The 21750-nt window shown below is 33.2% G+C and overlaps 1 protein-coding gene and 2 long non-coding RNA genes across 4 annotated transcripts; all 3 read left to right on the top strand.

Moving 5' to 3' along the window:
• The first annotated feature begins 2991 nt into the window (after positions 1-2991).
• Positions 2992-21743, top strand: LOC148274568 (cytidine deaminase-like). The gene is made up of 2 exons (XM_088236934.1): positions 2992-3136; positions 21202-21743. Exons 1-2 carry the CDS (start codon positions 3091-3093, stop codon positions 21597-21599), a joined length of 444 nt encoding a protein of 147 aa, XP_088093060.1. The 5' UTR covers positions 2992-3090; the 3' UTR covers positions 21600-21743.
• Positions 7053-8376, top strand: LOC148274570 (uncharacterized). 2 transcript variants are annotated; one of them, XR_015824272.1, is made up of 2 exons: positions 7053-7832; positions 8211-8376. It is a non-coding gene; the product is annotated as an uncharacterized LOC148274570 (long non-coding RNA). The 2 variants fall into 2 exon arrangements; XR_015824271.1 differs by having other exon boundaries at positions 7508-7610.
• Positions 12917-20400, top strand: LOC148274569 (uncharacterized). The gene is made up of 4 exons (XR_015824270.1): positions 12917-14033; positions 17152-17373; positions 18432-18596; positions 19344-20400. It is a non-coding gene; the product is annotated as an uncharacterized LOC148274569 (long non-coding RNA).
• Positions 21744-21750: the final 7 nt, after the last annotated feature.

Raw genomic sequence — 21750 nt, 5'->3', positions numbered from 1 at the left:
ATATTAAATTCATTGAGAGTTAATGTCTTTCATTTACCATTTCAATGAAAGCATCCACCCCTTTCCTGAAACTGTTCATAAAGACGTGAGTCTTTCTTTAGTTTCGCATATCAATATCAATTTTTTTAAAACTAATTAAGTGAAAATTTAATATTTCTTCACAATCAAACCGCGGAAATAACAAAACAAAGAAACTTTAAAAGCTTTCATTATACCCCTCACTGCAGTATTGTCAATTTGTAATAAATTAAGTACACACGGTCAGCACAATAACCTCATTTACCATTGATAAATACTTTTATTTTATTTTTAAATAAAGTGGAAAATGTTTTCAAACCAGCATTATCAAGCAGTTGGTCTTTTTATTTTTGGTGGCCTTATTCTCGTCGCAATAATTGGGGTGTTCTATATAGCCAGTGTCGTGATGAAAAAAAATGTATTTGTTTAATGTTAGTAAGTTATATTATGTATACACAAGTTAGTATGTTAGTACCTATCTAATATTACACTAAATACGTATCTACAACATATTTGCAACCTTATTCCGAGATTTTAAATACAAAGTTTATTAGGTGGGAAGTTGGGTCAGAAAGTGAGCAGGGTGTGGAACGTTAATATTAAAAAAGTCTTATAGGAATTCAGGATAACAATAGTGCATTGGGTACCCTAAAAAATAAATATATTATCAAGCTGTTGAAGAAAAAGCTAAACAATTGAAACATTAATTTATAAACATCCATGGGGACTTTTTTACTTTATTTCAGTTGTTTATAATATTAATTTCAAGTTGTCTTGATGACTGTTGCCATGTATTTATTTTTAGATTGGGTAAAATCTTTATCAGCTTCTAAGTAGATTCGTAGTTGAACCCAATAATAAAGCTCTTCTTGACACAAACAATAAAAATAATAACAATAACAGTCAAGCTGATTTTAAAAATAAAGAAGATAATTTTATTATTCCACTAGGTTTTATTTTTATAACAATATTTACACAGCACCTACCTAGCAGTAAGTTTAAAAAAACAACCTAAAAAAGAAGAAGAATTAGTACCGGCGTAATATTTTTTTCACATCGGTTCAATTTAGATTAAGAATTAGGCCAATAATAAAATACGGTCTGACGCCATTAATCAAGTTAAGGTGCAATAATATTTGTAATATTTGTATTTGCATTACATAACACGTACAAAAGAGTAGGGATGAAATATTATTATAATTATTGGTCGAGTTCGTTCTACATAATATGATTATGTAATACCGTTTACATTATTTACGCTTCTTACTTATGCACAAAATTAACAGTTTTTCAATCCCAGGGTAGTATTGGAGTATTGAGAAGACCCAGAAAGACGTCATAGCCTTCGCTGTTACCAAATGTGTTAGTTGTTTATTTATTTTACTATAAAAATATGCAATTAGTTAAACGTAAGTATTTGGTAAGTATTTATGTATTTGGTCACTTGGTATTGATATATTTGTAAATATAATTAATATTGCTATATATATTATGATGAATAGTGCTTCTTGCTAACAATAAAGAGGAAAAATTTTTGGTAACAAAGGTCTACGTGTATGCTGAGGAAGCGATTTGCTGATGAATGTCGAAATGAAAAACACCGAATTTATAAAATTATTGGCCTTTATTTCAAGAGCCTGTAAGGCATCTTGGTATTTCTAACAAAGATGAGGATATTATTAGATTGCTTAATATCTTGAGTTGGTCCATGTCTGTAGACAAAGATTGATATATGGATAACATTTTATAGAAGGAGAGTCTAAGCGGTAACAGAGCTTTGATGTTAACAAGACGGACTTACCTTTGCTCGATTTCCTTTTTCGGGATACATTTTTATGTCCTATTACCTGAGAGTACCTAGCCATCGAGTAGAAAACATTCCTCCAAGGGTAGTGGTCCTATTTCACACACATAACTTAATTCTTTATCCGCGCGGCCCCAGAATAAATTAAGGCAAGCAGTGAAGAAAAATAGGCTGAAAAACTTCAAAACGGGGTCTTTTTACTATCATAAGTAATTTTTAAATATTCTAAAAATTACGATTGTAACACACTGGTCAAAATTTTTAGTTTAAAAAAAAGTATTATATATCGATAGCCCAAAGCAACGGTGAGATATATCCGAAGAACATGTTTTGAGATAATCGGACTTTGGGTGTGAAAGGGGTCTGGCTGAATCAAATTGTTTGAAGTATATTCTAAATACTATATTTTCACATAGGTTAACTATCTAACATCAATATTTTGTTATTTGAAAACATCGGTTTATTATACCTACATGTGTGTTCCGGACACGCGAATAACGTTGGAATGGACAAATGAAAGTGATATATGTAAATGATAACTGAGTGAGTTAATAAACGTAGCTAGGAACCCGGTATTTGTGTGACTGAGCGCTAGGCTCCCAATAAAGATAAATGATTCGCTTTCGAGCCTGGCCTCAGTAATACCGGGGGAATATAGCCAGGGATTACTCTTTTATGTATGTATTTATGTATTTCATGTTGTGTCTTCATCGTATAATCCAAATATGCTGAAAGAAATCCGTTTCTATATTCCCAATAATTATACTAGAGCGAGATCTTATGCACTTTTTTACAGCCGTACAAATGCAAGTCAGAATTCACCCATTAATAATTCGCTTGCTGAATACGCCTTCTGCGGATAATATGTATGTATTTTTCTGTACATATCGGCACTTTAACAGCTATCTGCTTTCTATTAATTAACTTCTAACTTATATTTACAATTTGCATTACGCGATGGCTTAAACAGCACGCAAAGTAATGCAGACCACAATTGTCAAATTAATATGTTTTAGAAACGTTATTTTAGCCTACCTTTTATTCTTATTTATAACCTATTTTTAATAAAATAAAAATCTTCATATTCAATCAAACACTAGTTGTATTTATTTTTTCAAAAAATCCGTTTTCCTCTAGGTGCGGTACTGGTAATATTTTTACCTAATGCTTCGAGCCATGAATCCATTGATGGCATTGATAGAGTGAGTATTCTAGTGCTTGGTTGTATTTGTGATTTGATTGTGCTGTTGAGATTTAAATTATTGGTAATGGCGAATCCCGACCCAAAACATATTATAGCTTTTGATAAATTAGGTAAGTTGGTGTTTTTATTCAGTGATCCGATTATGTAATTTTTATTTGTGAGTTTACCCACTAGGCAAAGTGTAACGAACACGTTGATTTATGAAGCAATATTAGTTATAAGTGGCTCGGCAACAGTATAGGAATATCGGTAGTAACTAGTAACGGGCCTATGTTATTACTGAACAGTAAATAAGTGGAGAAGTTACGCAGTAGGTAACTATAAGATAATCTACATATGATATGTATACTATGTGGACCCTACACAATACACCTAGAGCGACGTATTGTCTGTCTGATAGTTATTTTCACATCTAGCAGAGATAAAAATGTTACATTTATTTTTTTGTGAGCCGAATTTCTCCAATCAATTTTAATAAACTTTTTTTAAATACGTAGGTTTTTTCGTATCTATGTATTTTTAAAATGCTTTTTTAATAGCCGAGATTTTATCCAATTGATTTTACGAAAAGAAGCAACCACTACGAAGCTTAGGGCCTTATCTATGTTTATCTAGATACGTAGATTTTGTACATATACACAGATGCCAGGTGTATTATTTTGCCATGTGTTTTATGAGCTGGGATTGTCTCTAATTAGTTTAAAAAAACAATAACCTTAGTTTTATTATTATTAAATAATGTAGCTTAGTAATCTACTTACACGACTGAATTCACAAAACTTTAGGCTTAATATATCTAGAGAAATACGCAAGTCCTTTATTTACTAGAGGTAGGCAAGTCGTCATAGAGGAGGTTCCGTGTGGTTTTTTAGATATTTTTATTTGTTAATAGACTATCAAACTAAGCCGAGCTTTGTTTATTTTTGTGTATCGTATTATCAACTCAAGTTTCGTAATTTTTGACGTCACAAGCTCTCGTCGTAGAGTTCTGCTGCTCGGTGAACCGGAAATCATTACAATACTATCATTGGTTGATTCGGAAGAACTTGTGACGAAGTTCAAAGTAGTTCATTTTTATTATTTTTTTCCTACGTTTTTAAGAAATCATTTTTTTATATCCAATTGCCCGTAGCACTGAACTTCCTCTTTTGAACCTAGTCGCCTTTTCATAGTTTTGAGAAAAACGCGTTTGAAGTGTTCTTTTTCTTAAACCGTAGTTAGTACCTACCCATGTTTTTTACAATGATTTATTTTAATCGAGAGTAGTTACATGTTGCATTTGTCGGCCTCGTGGTGTAGTGGTCAGCGCGTTTGCCTACCACGCGAGAGGTGTCGGGTTCGATTGGTACCTGAAGCGTAAAACTGATCTTCTTATCTTCACATAACAAAATGATGAAGATCACTGCGATTGGTGTACCAATCCAGTGCACTGTGCACCATTAGGTGCGGAAAGGGAATTATGATGATGATGTGGTAACATGTATTATGGTTAGCGTTTTGTGTATTTTTATCAAAATATAACTCGTACCTGTATAGTTGGTATCAACTCTCGTTTTTGACGTGTTTCGATAATATTAAATATCATCTCTATTTTATACATAATATTATATTTCCATAAAAATATTTTTGATGATATGAAATTATAAAGAAAATGTCAGTACGTAATTACATATGTATGTTTTCCAAATTGTAATAAACACGACATGACTGATTATGTAATTTACCTTCTTATTGTGTACATTGTTAGGCTAATTATATATAACCAGACAGATAACCGGCGGAAAACCTACGTATAAATTTAAAATATAATTTTAACAGTGGAGAAAAAATATTATAATAAATTTTATAAGCGTTAAAAAAGATTCTGACTGCTAATATTGTTGTGTGCAGCTGGAAAAAACAGAACTATCAAACATTATTATACCTACATATCAATTTGTATTCTTCATCACAGAATTTTGAAAGAAAAACTTGAGTATTTGGGTTTGATTGAGTACTAGGGTTCGATTAGAAATTCTACGCAGTACGCAACAATATACCGTCAAACATGTCAATTTTGCCCAGCCATGACAATTTTGCCCACTGCCAAAATCCTTAACAAAATCAAGTTTAAAAGTAAGAAAAGTTACTGGTATCATAAAAATTACATTTTTCAAGTATATTTTGATAGTTCCATGGCAAAACTAAATATTTAGTTTACCACCAGCTTCAGTTGATCACTTGAAATTTGAAGTTAAACTTAAAGGTCTTTTTGTGTATATCTACAAATATTGTCGAAACACGTCTAGGGTTGTCGCTACATACTACATTGAAAAAACATTATCCAAGAAAGTCAAAGAAAACAAAGTAGAAAATATAAAAGAAAATGAAGTAAATGGCAAAAACATGATTTTAAACAAGGTAACGGGATGTTTTGTTTAAACTGGCCCATAAATCAGATTTTTGCCAAAGATTTAACAAAAGAGATTTCAAAATCTGATGGGGGTTTTAACCCAAATACACGCTGAAAATGACAAGCCAGTTATTCTGTTCATTTAAACTTTTTATACCACACAGCAATTGGTAAACAATCCATCCGATTTTTCTCTGCCATCAGGATCAAAAGATACCTACACCTTATAAAGGAGAACATTGAATCAACAGATTTCGAGACATTCATCATAAGTCATTACGACGAATATGAACAACGTGCCTCCGAATCTTCGACCGAGGAAAACGAAAAAACAGTGTCTGATCCGCTTGAAACTAATAACGGTGAAGAATTCGCTTTCGTTTTAGTAAAGTTTAACACTGTTAATACGCAAAATGACAAATTTTATGGCGGGTCAGTTATTAGCGCATCAACTACCACAATTTTAATATTGTTATGTCATTTGTAAGACGCAAACGTAATGGAGCTTTGTGTGATCTCAAGTTGAGGATATTGCTGATGTATTTAATTGGAACATGGTGAAATCTTTACCTTAACCTGTAATCTTGCATCAAGGTTTTCATAAATTCAATGTTAATCTTAAAAACTGCAAGATTGAGTCATTTTCTGTGAGTAAATTAAAAATTGTTGTACAAAAACCAATTTTAATTTTTAGAAAGTTTTATTTATTAAATTTGCCAGCTTTTTGTGAAATTATGAAGACTTATTTTTTATTTTAAATGTTTTTTGTATAAATATTATTAACAGTCTAAAGAAGAAAATAAAACATACAAAAAATTATGAATTCTGTACATAAAATACAATTTCAAAGTATGGGTAATATAGCAAATAATTGCACTGCTGTACAAAAAAAATAAAGATCGTTTTTTTTTTCTATATACACATTTAAAGAAAAATCGTTTTGGGGGCAAGCTCCCTTAATTACGAAAATCGCATCCGAACTGAAATGGTTTAAAAAAAAATTAGCTTATGCATAGTCAAACACGAACAAATTAAAAGGATTAGAGATAAACTCCTTTGGTTTTGTTAAAAATCCGATTATGTGCCAACCCTGGCCCACCGATCACGTCATTGAGTAATACGTATACACAAACTAGAAGCTCTCAAAAACATCGCTTCAGTTGGCTTAATATTTACGTGTGTCATCCCGCGTATTCAAAAATTAACCTTATGCAACGGCAGTAAAGATGTATTTAGCATGTTTCAAAAACTGTAATTACGTATTTCGTGTTATTTTATCAACAAACAAAATTTAACCGTATCCTTAATTGAAATAATGTTGTTTTTACTAACGATGTTTCTAATTGATATAGTGCGAGATAAATACATATTAGGTACTGGGGAATAGCAATGATTTCTCAGCGAGGCTCCGCCTCACTTGTTTCACAGGGTCCTCCGCCTCTGATCGGTAGTATCCCTATCCCTAGTAAGAAGTCAGTCGGAAAATCCACGATAATAGGCATACTACATGAGACACAGATAACGCAGAAACTTTTACTGCACCCTCTCTATTATTAAGGAATATGTGGTTTCATTTGGCGACCAAATGATGGAACTAAATTCCAGGCGACTTCTTACCAAAGAATTGTTTTCAGAACCTGAATATTTGAAAAAATCTTGGCATTTCTAAGAAAAAATCCAAGCATTTTAACGAAGTTACTGCATAATGGTATTATAAATATATAGATTAATGATAACTAAGCGTCAAACAGCACCCCGAGATCCCTGGACGTCAACGCTAGTTCAAGTTTTACTCCATCTATGATATAACGGAAATAATTTATTTTGGACGACATAACAAAACATTTATAGACATTGAAGAACAATTTGTTTCATTTACTCCATTGTATAATATTTTGAATGTCATACTGAAGCTTCAAACAGTCCAAAGGAGTTCGTATTTCACATAAAATTTTCAAGTCGTCAGCAAATAACAAAAAGATGCAATTTTTTATTTCATTGCTAATGTCATTTATGAATATTGTTAACAACATTAGTCCTAAATTAGATCCCCGGGGCACTCCCGAGGAGATGTGAAAAACTGCAGATTGATAGAGTCTATATGACACATACTGCTTTTGATCTATAAGCTTGAGAAAATCTCAGAAGGATGTCACAGAAGCCAATCTTAGAAGTTTCTGAAGCAAAAACTGGTGATTTACTTTACTAAATACTTTTGAGAAGTCTTTGTACGAGCAGTCTACCTGAGCACCTTCGTCAAGTGATTTTGTGACAAATTCCGTAAATACCATAAAATTTGTGATGGTTGAATGCCCTGACCGAAATCCATGCTGTTCATTTGTTATACATGAAATTGATAAAATTGTGTATTAACCACTCCGAAACCTTCAAAGCTGTAGACAAAATTGCCACAGGTCTATAATTTTCAATACATGGTATTTTTTAAAGAATTAATTGATTTTAAAACATCAGTTTCACTAAAAAGAAAAGATGAAATATTTTGTGCGCCTTGAGACGTACCTACTATGACTCCCTATGTAAACGCTTTCATGAACTGTAAACAGTTAACCTGAAACATTAGTTAACCTAAAACACTTTGTTAATGGTCCTTAAGACAAAAATAATTTAGTTTAATTTACTCTCATATAATTTTGAATTCTCTATCCTTACCTCTGTTTTGTATAAACACATTGCTTGAAGATGTCGCGAAAGCGATGAAAAAAATTTGTGGATCAAAGTATCACTCGTCCTTTATTTCTATAATAAACTATAAACAGATTTTAATTTTTCAGCAAAAGCATTCACAACATCTACATTGCAAACGTCCTGACTATGCCAGGTCATGGAGTCAATAATATCTCCATCTTGGCGCTAAGACTCAATATCTTTCCATAATTCACTAGGATTTCGCAATACATTGGAACTAATACCAGAAATATATGACTTGAAAGCTGCATCCATCTTTTGTTTTACAATTGTCCAAAGATCACTGAATAGAGTGTAGAAATGTGAATTACCAGAAGACTTCCATTTTTGTGAACTCCATGTTTTTTCTGATATCGCTGATAATATCTCAAGAGAACCACTTCGAATAGGTATCTCATATTACTGACAGCCGGTGGCTTCTCAGAACAAGATAAAACAATTGCAAATATTGAACAGCCTAATTCAGGTCTGTTAGATTACCAATCGCTGCCCTAGTGCTTGTATGTTCAATGGACCATTTTGCAAAATTTACAAAAGACATTTTTTTTGTTTTTGAAGTCAAATAAGCAAAATCAGTAAGTGGAGATTACCACTCAAAAAATGCTAAAAAAGGAAAAAATAATAATTCTTCAGCTACATGGACACGTAATAAGATAATGGACATAAGAACTAGGGCAGCGGAATATAGTCTGAATCCAAAAGCATGTCGTAGAGAGAGCGCCTTTAGTGAAATTCCATCCCCTTCATGATGCTGTATTAGCAATAGGAACCTTAGTGTACGAGTTAAAACATTACGTTTTATACAGAAAAGACAAAGCAGGATTATAAGCATCCTCCTTTGTAAGAGGAGATTCACTTAGATAAAGGAACTGTAGAAAAAAATAAATCTAGTTCACGTTTTAAGAATTCCATTACACTGAGTGAGTTTCAGCGCAGAATACAAAAAAGAAAACTCCTCAGCCACTTCTCTTCCCTGCGCTGAGTACAAATTGAAATAACGTTTATCTGCGAGAATCTGCAAATTACATAACATTTTGTTAAAAATAATTTATTCGTTTCCAAGCTCAGTTGTGATGGAAAATACCTACATTACACAAATATAAGAGATCGTACCTTTGTAGGGTAGCCTAAGCCACAAATCCTTATTAGTTGTTTCTAACTCAGAAAAACACTAGACATCCATCGCTTCTCTATGTCCAACAAACACCCCCATTCTGCCTGTGAGTATTATTAGATGAGACACGATCTCTTCTAAATACTATGAAATTCGGTGTAAGTAGTTCCGAACTCAAAACTCCATCACTGATCCATGTCTCCGTCAAACATATCACATTAAAAGCACACCCTGCTACTTCATTCTAAAAGCTGGTGCATTTGGTGTTGAGTCGGTGAAAAATCGAATCAATATTTAAGAACTTGCTGGTGAGTTATATGCTTACAATTCAGCGGGACTTATTTTTATTTATAAAAAATATTTTTGAAAGATTAAAAAAAAAAGTTCTGCGGGTATTTTGGTTTAAAAATGTTAAAGTAGAAGAGGAAGAATCAGAAGTGGCAGCGCGCGCACCGCCTAGTCACTCTACTCGAGGCAGGCGCGGAGTCACAACCCTATTCTTCCACTCCTTCATATAAGAGTGACGTGGCCAGTGACAAGGCTTTAGAACTTTATCTATACATCTATAGTAGCACCTGCAGATATTCCAACTTTGAATGACGCGTAATCTCCCCTCGATTCGATTTTATAGACCGCGAATGCGGATGAACTTACAATAGAATTGAAATGTATCTTAAAATTATCTACAGTAGAATCCTTAGGAAAATGATAAAAGTGAAACATGGATAATGGAGCGGTTTTCCTCCTTAGAACACATGTTTCCTCGCACAAAATATCTTGTCCAACGTATTTTAAGTAGGTACCACCATCCATTTTTCCTTCTGAGCCGGTGTCACCATCCCACGAGTCACCGTATCGGATGACGTCAATGAGCCATCAAACACAGCAGACAATAAGGACTGGGTTTGCGAAACAGATCGTTCCGAATCTGCCCCCGACTACAGGAAGTAGTGGATTAATGCTGGGTGATGAAGAAAACAGTTGCAGACCTTTGTTTGAGAGATTTTTATTCTTTGCAACCGACTCCCCATTCAGGGGTTGCTTCCCTTTTAACCCTAGCTCACTACCCTTATATTCGAGTAACGGTGTAACTAACCTTTCGTCTGTCAGACAACGAAACAGAACATATTTAATTTAACCACTTTTATTTTTATAACAAATTACCTACCTTACATAGCAATCTTAATTTTCAGGACATCAAATAGTTCAAATATTTTGGAATTAACCTACATGGTTAGCTACTGCACATAGAAACAGTGTGTTCGCCACAAATGGGTCTTTCGCAGCCCTTGCAGAAGTATTTTGTCAAGCGACGTTTCGGCGGGGCGGGGCAATAGTTGCAATTTTTTTGCTTGCTCGGTAGTTCTACTTGTTAGTTGACTACTGCCTTCTTGCCAATCTTCAATTATATAAAAATATAAATTTTACTTATTAATATATAAGGATAAAAAAGTTACAAAACTACCAAAATTTCGTCTGTCAGACGACTATTACGTGATACATATATCCCGATCTGATTACCATGCGTCCGCAATCAATGCGCGCGGGTAACTAATTTCACTATTTACTATGGATGTAAAAAAACTTTTAAAAACCACCGGCGGAATTTTTTTCTAGATGCACTCGAAGTATTAGAAAAGTCATGACCGACCATAGATTAAAAATTTGACCTCGCTATTCGCTATATTATACCCTATATCACTTTTATTTAATAAGGATGGCATGTGAAAGGAAACAAATCGGTCCTATCAAAAACTAATTGATATAACCAGGACCCATATAGACAGGGTAACAAAGGTAACAAATATAAAATAAATATTTAAAAAAAAATCTAAATGGAAAAAATTACATGACGAAAACATATTTTAAGCGCCGTTTTTTAAGGGTGGTGACGCGAGTGACGAAAGTTCAAGGTTACAAAATTGCGATCTTACTTTTAGGACTCACGATTACTTATTAATTATGATCACATTAAATTCCTGTAACAGACGATCGAGATATGGTGCAGTTTATTCAATAATGTAGTGCCCTATACGTAACTGGGTGCGGATAAGGGTTTGACCATGATGATGTACCATGACCATAATATTGTAACTTTTTCGAGGGAATCGATTGTATGACACAAAATAACACCAACATTTTGAAATGAGGGTACTACTTACAAACCCGGCAAAATCCAAAATTAAAAAAAATTTAGAATACATTTTTTCACAATAATTTTAATATTGTCATTTAAAAAAACGGCTTAATTTGTACAACTTGACTTTTAAATTATCGGCTTTGTTGCAAACATGGCCACCTCTTTTAAATTTATTTCAACAGAGAGGGAAAAAGTTTTCGAGAAGAAATTTGGAAGTCTAGGCAAGTCTGCAAGTCTGGAAAGTCTGCAAGTCTAGCAAGTCTGGAAGTCTATTTACAGGGCTTATGACCTGTCATTGGCTGGTTTAAGTGGCCACTTTACATACTGTGTAACATTCACCATTCACTTGAGTATTGCAAAGTTGGTAATGTATAAAATTAAATTTATTATTTCGATACTGTTTCTTGACATAATCATGCTTATGTCATCATTGCTTACGTGTAAAATATTTACTGATTATAATAAAAAAAATAAGTTTAAAAAAAGGTTCGGTATTGTATCAGTTTTTTGTGATTTGCTCAAAATAAAGAAATATGGATTTTGCCGGGTTTGCAAGTAGTACCCTTAAATATAATTGTAAAAAAGCTAATAACTTTTTAAAAAGTAAATAAAACCAAAAAACCTTTTTAGTTCGCAATTTATAAAAATGACGTCATCTGAATGTCAGAAAAAAAGTAAAAAAAACAAATAAAAGTCTCCATATTCCACGGTAAAATTACCGTCATTTATAAAAAATACTATAAAATTACGGGTATTTTACAACGCCTTTTGGTAAAATTACGTAATTTTACATCCATTCTGATAAAAGTATTGAAATTTACAAATATACAGGACTCAATATACTTCAAATAGTGTACCGCGAAACCGTCCAATTTTGCCCGCTTTTTTACAATTATGTTGATTTTCTCAAAAAATGTATATTATGCTTTACTTTTCAATTACTAAGTATGACCTTGTACTCATTGAATTGGGTTACAATAGTAAATTCAGTCATATTTAAATGCGATTCCAAGCAATTTAAAATTTTGATGGCGGGCAAAATTACCTCCATGTTCGTCCAGGTTTGCCCGCAACCATTATTTGTTGAACTGTAGCTCATATGGCGTTTTCGTCTAAGAACTACTTTCTTGAATTATTAATTCAAGGGCAAAATTGTCGTTTGAACATATTTTCAATGACTAACTAATACAATATTCCTCTAAAAACAATTAAGCAAATTTACCCGCCGAACTCTTATTTGTTTTCATACAAGCAATTTATAGGCCTTAGGGTTGTCAAAATCTGGTTGATAACTTAAGAAAAATTAATAAATCTTGTTTATTTAAAGAAATGCAATATTTTAGTACACATACCAATAATCCTAGTCTTAATTACCTAAATTACAATTTTTAATATCTGGTAGGTATACACATTTTTAGAAATGGCAAATACATACCTATGTTGTGAGAAATAATAACTGTTTCAGGAATATAGTTAATGAACAACTATAAGGTTAAAACCAGATGACACCAATTTTAAAAATTAATAGAAATTATTTCGGAATCTAAGTCCATAGCTATGAAAGTGAAAAAATATCGTTTGAGGGTGGATAATAATAAAGGATGGTTAACTCCAGATATAATGAAAATGATCTAATATAGAAAAATAAGAAATGCTTCAGAAACTATTAAAAAGCAATATAAGGAATATAAAAACACATTATCAAATGAATTAAGAAAGGCAAAAAAGAATTAAATTAAATTATCCACAATAATGATAATACTTTTGAATCTCTAAAATATCTAATGTGTGCAAAAACTTCATAATAGTTTTGATTTAATTTAAACTAATAATGAAAATAAGAAAGTGACAACCCTGACACATTTTTTCAGTTGGGCAAAATTGACAACACAGAAGCTCAACTTATGCGGGTTAATTTGCAAATCTTCATAATTCTTGATTTAAGCTACTGACAGCACATAATATAAACAGGAAATGATCTGAAAACCTTTGTCTATATCATGCAACAAGAAAAACTTACCTTTGTCTTTGCCATCGAACAGTATATTAAAAAACAAACAAGTCGTAACTGGCCCGCAACAAATTACACGCGCACGTTGACAGGTTCTGACAAGCCACTGAGTAAAGTTAGTGACTTAAATTTACTTCCCTCCTTAATGTACCAAATTTACCGACATCAAATGGAAATATATATTTTTAAAGGTTGAGCATAGCTTAGACTCAGTGGGCAAAATATCCATTAAGGGCAAAATTAAACGGTTTCACGGTACATTATGATATAAAAATAATTTGATATTACATAATGCTACTTCAGGTTTGCCTCAGGCATCAGGTTCTCGACATCCTGGACGTCAGCTGCTAATTTAGTTGGCAGTTCATGTCAGAACTACGTGATGCAAACCTGACTTATGAGGATGCACAGGAGCTGGCAGCCGACCGAGATGCCCGGAGAATCTTTGTGAACACCATATGCTCCAACTAGTAGCGGACATCGAATGATGACGATGATGATGACTTTAGATTGGTCAACTATCAAATAATTAGTAAAAAGATGGTGCAAATACCGCTTTTCCACTATTTTGATAAAATGTATTTGATGTTCAAACATATCTTGGAAAGTATCGGTCCGAAGAAAAAAAAAAATTACGATTTCAGGTAAATTTTATTTTCTCAGATTTTCGTATTTTTTTTCTTCTATAAAACCTTTAGGGACGTAATTATACACAAAAACTGATTTTAAGCACCATTTTTTCACGTCACAAACTTAAGATTTTACCAAGGATCCTTTATCCACCGATCCTGTTAAGTTTCAAAACATAATAACCTTTTTTATAAAAAAAAGTTAAAAAAGTACATCCCGAATGACCTTGAACGTCCCTAAATCTCGACAACCACCCGATGGATCTAAACCTGGTTTTTGCAGTCATGTAAAGTGTCCTAAAACAAAGCTACTCGTATTTGTAATATCTTTGAAAAATAAAAATTAGTACGTCAAATTCGTTTCTTACCGAAAAATACCGTATTTTACCAAAATCTGGTAAAATTCCCGTAAAATACCGCGGTAATTTTACCGCCTTGCATCTCTAGTTATGACATCCATATGGGGATAAGGTTGAATTTTTTTTGTTGTCTAATAATAATTTGCAAGATAAGCCCATTACTGTTTTTTTTGTTGTTTTGTTTGGTAATGTATCCAAAATAAAACAAATTTATTGGATTATAATTCTACTTTATTTTTTATAAAATATACAAAGGGTATATTGTGACGCGTTTCGTCTTGTTAGTACATTTTTAAACAAACTAACTTAAATATTTACAAAGTTTCCTTATATACTAAAAATAATTGCTATTTTATGTTTGTGGATTTCTATACAACTTCTTTACAACTCTACCTATTTTGACTTGTATAGATTTGTCTGCATACACAATAAATAACCCATTACTGGTATTAAACATCTTTTGACCGATGTCATTACACTCACTGCCGTGGATACGGCTTCAGCTCTGCTTGCTGCATTTATCCCTACTGATGACATAGCTTCTGATTCTCTTCATCATACACAGATTAGAGAATATGCATAATTAATTCCGCCAACTTCGTCATCACCACTTATCTCCTCATTAGAAGTTCGAAAAATCGTCTCCAATCTCAATCTAAATAAAGCATCTGGTCTAGATCGAATTAATCCTGCGCTTGTAAAAAGGTTCTGCCCTTTAAGCCCCATTTGAACTCCTTACCATGTTTAATATTTGCCTTGTCGAAGGTGTCTTCCCAGATTGCTGGAAAACGGGATTTATGAAAATTATTCCTAAGCGCTGCGATCGGCCAAGTACTGATCCTAAAGCGTATAGACCAATAACCATTTTGCCTATCCTGGGAAAAACATTGGAATGACTAATATGTAACAGACTTGAGTCTCACTTAAATGTAATTCAACCGATAAACGCTAAGCAATTTGGGTTCAGATCCAATATTTCTACCGAAGATGCTATCATTTCGATAAGCAATTTTGCTAAAAACACAGACAAAAAATATGTCCTCATTATATTACTTGATATCTCAGGTGCCTTCGACCACGCTTGGTGGCTGATGATTCTATCCAAGCTACGACTTCGACAAATAACTGCAAACTTATTTAAAATGATAATAAGCTATTTTTTAAATCGAAACGTTGCGTATCCCGGTGGTAGTACACTTTTATCATGTGAGATTTCATGGGGCTGTCCTCAAAGCTCTGTTTTGGGACCACTTTAGTGGAATGTACGAACTTCCCCTTCCTTCATCATGTATGATTCAGACTTTTGCCGATGATGGATGTATTTTGATTGAGGACAATGGCCGCAGATCTCTGGGTAACGCAGCTAATGCGTTAAATAAAGTATCCAATTGGGATAATCGGAACAAATTATGTTTTGCTTCTCAAAAAACCCGATTTTCACTGTTAAAAGATAATCCTGTGTGTCCTCTTATTAAATTTCCGGGCACTTATCTTCGAGCTTCAAATTCGGTTTCAAACCTTGATATAATTCTTGAAATATTTTTTTCTTATACTTCCCTGTGAATTTGGGAAATATGGCTTTCCACAAAGTTGCACGCTTGGCCAGAGCCAGCTGGGGGTTGTCTTTTGAAACTGTCTATTATAAATCCATTTTCTTAGACATCGTATGCTATGCAGCTGGCTGTTGGGCACACCGATGTGAGTTGCAATATTTCAGGCGAATTATTTTGAGCGGACCAAGGCAACCTCTTCTGGCTCTTGCTAGAGCATATATGACATACTCGACGGATTCACTCCCGATTCTAACGGGCTTGTTCCCTTTGGATCTGGAGGTCCAGGGACGATCCGCTAATTTCCACTTAAAAAGAAAGCGTTCCTCTATTATTGGTGGCGTCCGTCTACTCCTAACTGAATGAATGTCTCAATCGATTGTAAAAGAAATGTCTTTAAATGCTCTTCTTGATGCTTGGCAATCGCGATGGATATCTCCCCCTTCAGGGAGGGTTACCTTTCTTTTTTTTCCTTCAATCCGTCAGCACTTAAAATTTTCTTGGGTTATTCCCAATCACTGGACAGTTTTTTATAAGGTCATGGTAAATTGAATAAAAAAATATTTGTTTTTAATATTGTTGATTCCCCTTCGTGCTGCTGCGGATATCCTAATCAATCTTCTGAACAAATTCTGTGGTCTTGTCCCTTTCCCTCTCTTTATGATTACCGAACGAAGCTTCTCGCCACTACCCGTGGCCTTGTTATAGGTCCTGTCGGATATACAGATCTGATGGCTTCCGAAAAGAATTTCAAGGCTTTCAAAAAGTTTTGTTATCATTTCGGCGAATTGATCATGTCCAATCAATTTAATCCCAGTCAGTGAAGAATTCACTTCCCTCTTTTTTCAATCCAATGAAGTGCATATTTTGTACTTCTGGATTACTTTATTTCAGCACAAAAATGCTAAGACTACCAGATTACAGAGAGCTCCTTCGGGCTCCTCGTTCGGTAACGAGCAAATTCTTCATGTATGTGGGCACCGCCAAGGAGACTTATGTTCTCAGATGCGGTGTGGGGTATGTGGTGGGCTAGCTGTTTAATTTAAGACAACAAGCCGTTGTGTCAAATAAGTGTTGACCCTTTTCTGAAGAATCAAATCCTTATCGTAGTTCCTTGTAAAATTATGATTCATAGTTGTATATATTTATTTATTAAATGCCAGGCAAACGCAATAACCAGTACACCATAAAGTCGACTAATATCCACTCTATTTCCTTTTGCAGGATTTTTACCTGAGGCTACCCGCCGAATAATCTTTTAATAAATACAAAATAATTCATATATGTCAATCCTCTCTAATTTAACCGTGTCGTGTGGATTTCGACGATACGTGTGAAATGGGCCATACTCGTATATTCGCAGCTCTTAAAAAAAAGAAAAAAGATTATGCTTGGGAAGAGACATTACCCATTGAATTTTACAACAGGAAAAATATTGTCAAAAAAGTAAGTAGATATAGATACAATAAAATTTTAGTAATGCATGCGATATTTATGGTTAAAAAAATACTTGATTGCAGTAGAAAACAAATAATACTTATGGGTTATAGTCCATTGATCGATGACACACAGACGTACAATGATTTCACCTGAAATTTAGAGCAATGACTACAAGAAACTCAGCGTTTTATTTTGCAAGACTATGGATGTAAAATTACGTAAGTTTACTAAAAGGCGCGGTAATTTTCGGTAAAAAACGAACATGACTTACAAATTTTTATTTTTCGAAGATATAACAAATACGAGTAGCTTTGTTTTAGGATACGTTCCATGACAGTGAAAATCAGGTTTAGATCCATCTGGTGGTTGTCGAGATTTGTTATAAGTATGGGACGTTCAAGGTCATTCGGTATGTACTTTTTATATAAAAAAGGTTATGTTTTGAAACTTAACAGGATCAGTAAACAAAGGGGCTTAGTAAAACCTTAAGTTTGTGATCTTGATGGCCATTGCTCAAGCCGCCATTTTGAAAAAAAACCCAGTTTTTTGCGTATAATTACGTCCCTATAGATTTTTTAGAAAAAAAATATGCGAAAGTCTGAAAAATAAAATTTATTTAAAATCGTAAACGAACCCGATAATAAGTAAGAAAGGTTATCACTTGGGCTAAGATAACTTACTTTTGAAAACCAACCCCTTGTAAACACATCGACCTGACCGGGGGTGCTTATTATATAAGCCTTTAATGATCAGCCCTATCTATGTATATTTGTACGTCAAGATTGCATTCATCTACTATGGACAGAAAAGAGTACACATTATATTATTGACATCAGAATAGGAAATTGACATGACATCGAAAATACTTTGCTTAGTTTTTCCACTTTCATTTATAATTTTTACCAGTGACCGTGTTTCGTTGTGGCTGACATCGTCAGACTGGTGGGAGACTAAACAAATTTTCATCTTATACTGATGTGGAAACCGGGTCAGTCGATCATGATTTTATATATTTTAATTAAACAAGTTCTAATAATATTTTGAGTTTGTCCTAATGATTGCAGACAAGGACTGGATTTCACACCATAGGAAGTCATTTAGATTAACATTTTACAACAGAGATGCATATTATTTTAAAGAACGGAATACGGAAGTCTAGGCATTAACAGAGCTTATGGCAATGACAGCATTGGCTGGTTTCAACATTGAAACATGACAGTGAAAACCAGGTTAGTTCCATCGGGTAGTTGTAGAGATTTATTATAAGTATGGGGCGTTCAATAATGCTGACACTTAACTTATGCCCAAACGCTTAGTCATGCCCAACGCGTATTTAGTCTTTCTTCGACCGATGACGTTTAGAATCAAAACGAAAATTCTTAGCCAAAATGTCTGCTTGTATCATGAAAGCGTGTAAAAAAAAAACCTATCGCATTAACATTGTAAAGAGGATTGTGTAACCTTTCATTGGTAAATATTTGTTCATGAGTGATTAACAAGGCTTAAACAAATAATATTTAAATATAAATATTATTTTTTATAAATCTCAAATTACGCCTGGCGGCGCAATTGCGAGGCTCTTCTTACTTGCAGGGCTGCACTGATAGAAATACATTTAAAAAATATAATATTTTGCATTCCCCAAAATCCAGTGAGAATAAATTTAAGGAAATAATTTGATTGGGATCCACCAAAAACTAATGTTGATTGTTAACGATAAAACACAAACTTTTTTATACACCAAAAATGAGTATCCTCTAATTTTAGGTAGCATATGAATGATCGTTGAATGGTATAAATAAACAAACTCAGTATCTATGGGTATATATGTTTACGTGTCACTACTTAAAAAAATATTTTACTCTATAGGGCGCACCGCACCACCTTCGTATTAATTTGTCAATGCTTATTATGTATTTATTCCATAAATTAGATTGTTCTTAGTTACGAATGAAACAATATATCTGTTTTTTCAGTTGCAGTGCAATCAAAATCATTTTTTCATCACACACGACGGCATATTTCTGCATATCATCACATCTGATAGTGAGGAAAGCCAATTAATGAAGACAATTAGCCACGAATTGAAATGCCATTTTGTTTGCGCCAGTAACGTGTCTATTTAATTATACGTCATTGGTAGTGAAAAGCAATACTTTAAATACAAAATCATATTATCATCGCTATGATTTTTCAAAGTTTTATAATTTTAAAATTACTCCGCCCGTGACATCACTAGTTGTCGTCGGCGAGTCGTCCTGACATTTAAAAATTGAACCCAGTACATATGAAAGTAATTGAATGCTCTAATTTTACCACATGCAAGAAAACATTTTTTTATATCTAATTTCCCGTACGTAATGTTTTGAAAACACTTGAAATCTATTATATATAGAGAAAAATATCATCATCCCCTTTCCGCACCTAATGGTGCATATGACACTGCATTGGTAAATCGCAGTGTATCTTGATTATTATTGTTACATAAAGGTAAGACGATCAGTCTTACGAGACATTTCAAAATGCTTACAATTAATCGAGTTCACTCGTACTAATCGGAAAAATAATCAAGATATTTCGAGTGAATTAATTCGAAATGGTTTTCCGAGACAATCGAGATATGAATTCGGACTTGACATTTCGAGACAATCGAATTATGAATTCGGACTTGACATTTCGAGAGGTTTTTCGGGACAATCGAAACATGAATTTGGAATGGATTCCGAGACAATCGAGATATGAATTCGGACTTGACATTTCGAGAGAATTAATTCGGAATGGTTTCTCAAAAGATTTAAACGAAAAGTTTACTCGGACTTACAATGATTTGAAGGTGGTTTTTGGGAAATGCATTTGAGAAGTTATGTCTGACATGACATTTCGAAAGCAATGATAATTAATTTTAATGATTTTTCGGAAGTGTAAAATATCATTCGTGTTCAATAAAATTCAAGTACTTATGTAATGTTAAATAAATTGTTGCTATGGGTTCATTTTTATAATATAAAGGGACTAACCTGAGCTGATTAGGATGTGGGTAAACATTCACAACTTTTAACATTTTTTGTGTGTCATATTATCAGCCCTATGATTTAAATTTTATTTTGAAATTACTCTGCGTGTGACGTATCAAGTTCACGTCTGTTAGTTTGTTTCCCGGAAATAGGATAACTATCACGTTTTATTATTGGTTGATTTCAGTGAACTAGTGACGTCATTCAAAATAGTTTTTACCGTGCATAATAAAACATGTTTTATACCCAATTTCCCGTAGGGTCGAACTTATTATTATTTTGAAGTACTTTGTTATTACACATATATATGTTTTACCCCCCCCCCCCTTAAATGTGATCAATGGTTTTTTTTTTGCTGTTTTCTGACATTTCACACTAAAAAAATTAGATTATTTGCATGTCTCGAATGCTTGTATTTAGATTATTCCAATCATTACTTATATTTAGCGAGCTAAATTATGTGTAAAAATATGAAAAAATAAATTGATCTAAAGGTGTATTGAAAACCCTAACAATAATTCTGTGGTTTGAATCTAATAGGGCCAATGTCAGATTGAATCTTTTTCTTGCCAAAATTTTGTGGAGAGTTAATGTTTATTAAAATATACATATAATTAATTATTGTATATACACATACATATGTCGTAATGTTTTTTTAAATTAATATTTGATATCAAACAAGTAAAAGAGTTTATTGTAATGCCACAAGCTGGCTGAAAAATTACTCTCCTGTAATATTGTAATTTACGAAATTGACCCTTTTACATCAAAGCCACAATGCAATTGGTCCATACAATAATATAAAATGTTTTTTTTTCAGATAAAAGTATCCAAGAACTGATAAAACAAGCTGTCACAGCAAGAGAGCTGGCATATATTCCGTATTCGAAATTCGCAGTTGGAGCTGCATTAAGAACAACGGATAATATCGTATTCACTGGATGCAATGTGGAAAGCAAAGCATTTACCCCATCCATTTGTGCTGAAAGGACAGCCATTTGTAAAGCTGTCAGTGAGGGTCACAGAAAAATCAAAGAAATAGCCGTTGTGGCTTTTCAAAAAGATTTCTTTACAACCCCATGCGGTGTGTGCCGTGAAGTTTTGTCTGAATTCAGCAACGGATTAGATGTTTATGTGACTAAACCAGACATGAAAACTGTTTTACACATGAAACTTTCAGAGTTATTACCAATGGCATTTCAAACTAGTGTTGAATAAATAACTATGAAAAGATTTTTATTATTTTTGTCAATTCTTGGCAGAATACCATTTTTATTAACTTACATATTCATATACATTATAAATATACTTTATACGCTTTCACACTTTTGGACAGATGAAATAAAATGAATACCAATTTAACTGTTGT

The sequence above is a fragment of the Micrasema longulum genome, unplaced genomic scaffold, assembly GCF_059751315.1.
Source record: "Micrasema longulum isolate JH-2025_06_02 unplaced genomic scaffold, ASM5975131v1 h1tg001620l, whole genome shotgun sequence".
Classification (NCBI taxonomy): Eukaryota; Metazoa; Arthropoda; class Insecta; order Trichoptera; family Brachycentridae; genus Micrasema; species Micrasema longulum.
The sequence above is the reverse complement of the archived record's forward strand: the minus strand, read 5'-3'. Positions and strand labels throughout refer to the sequence as shown.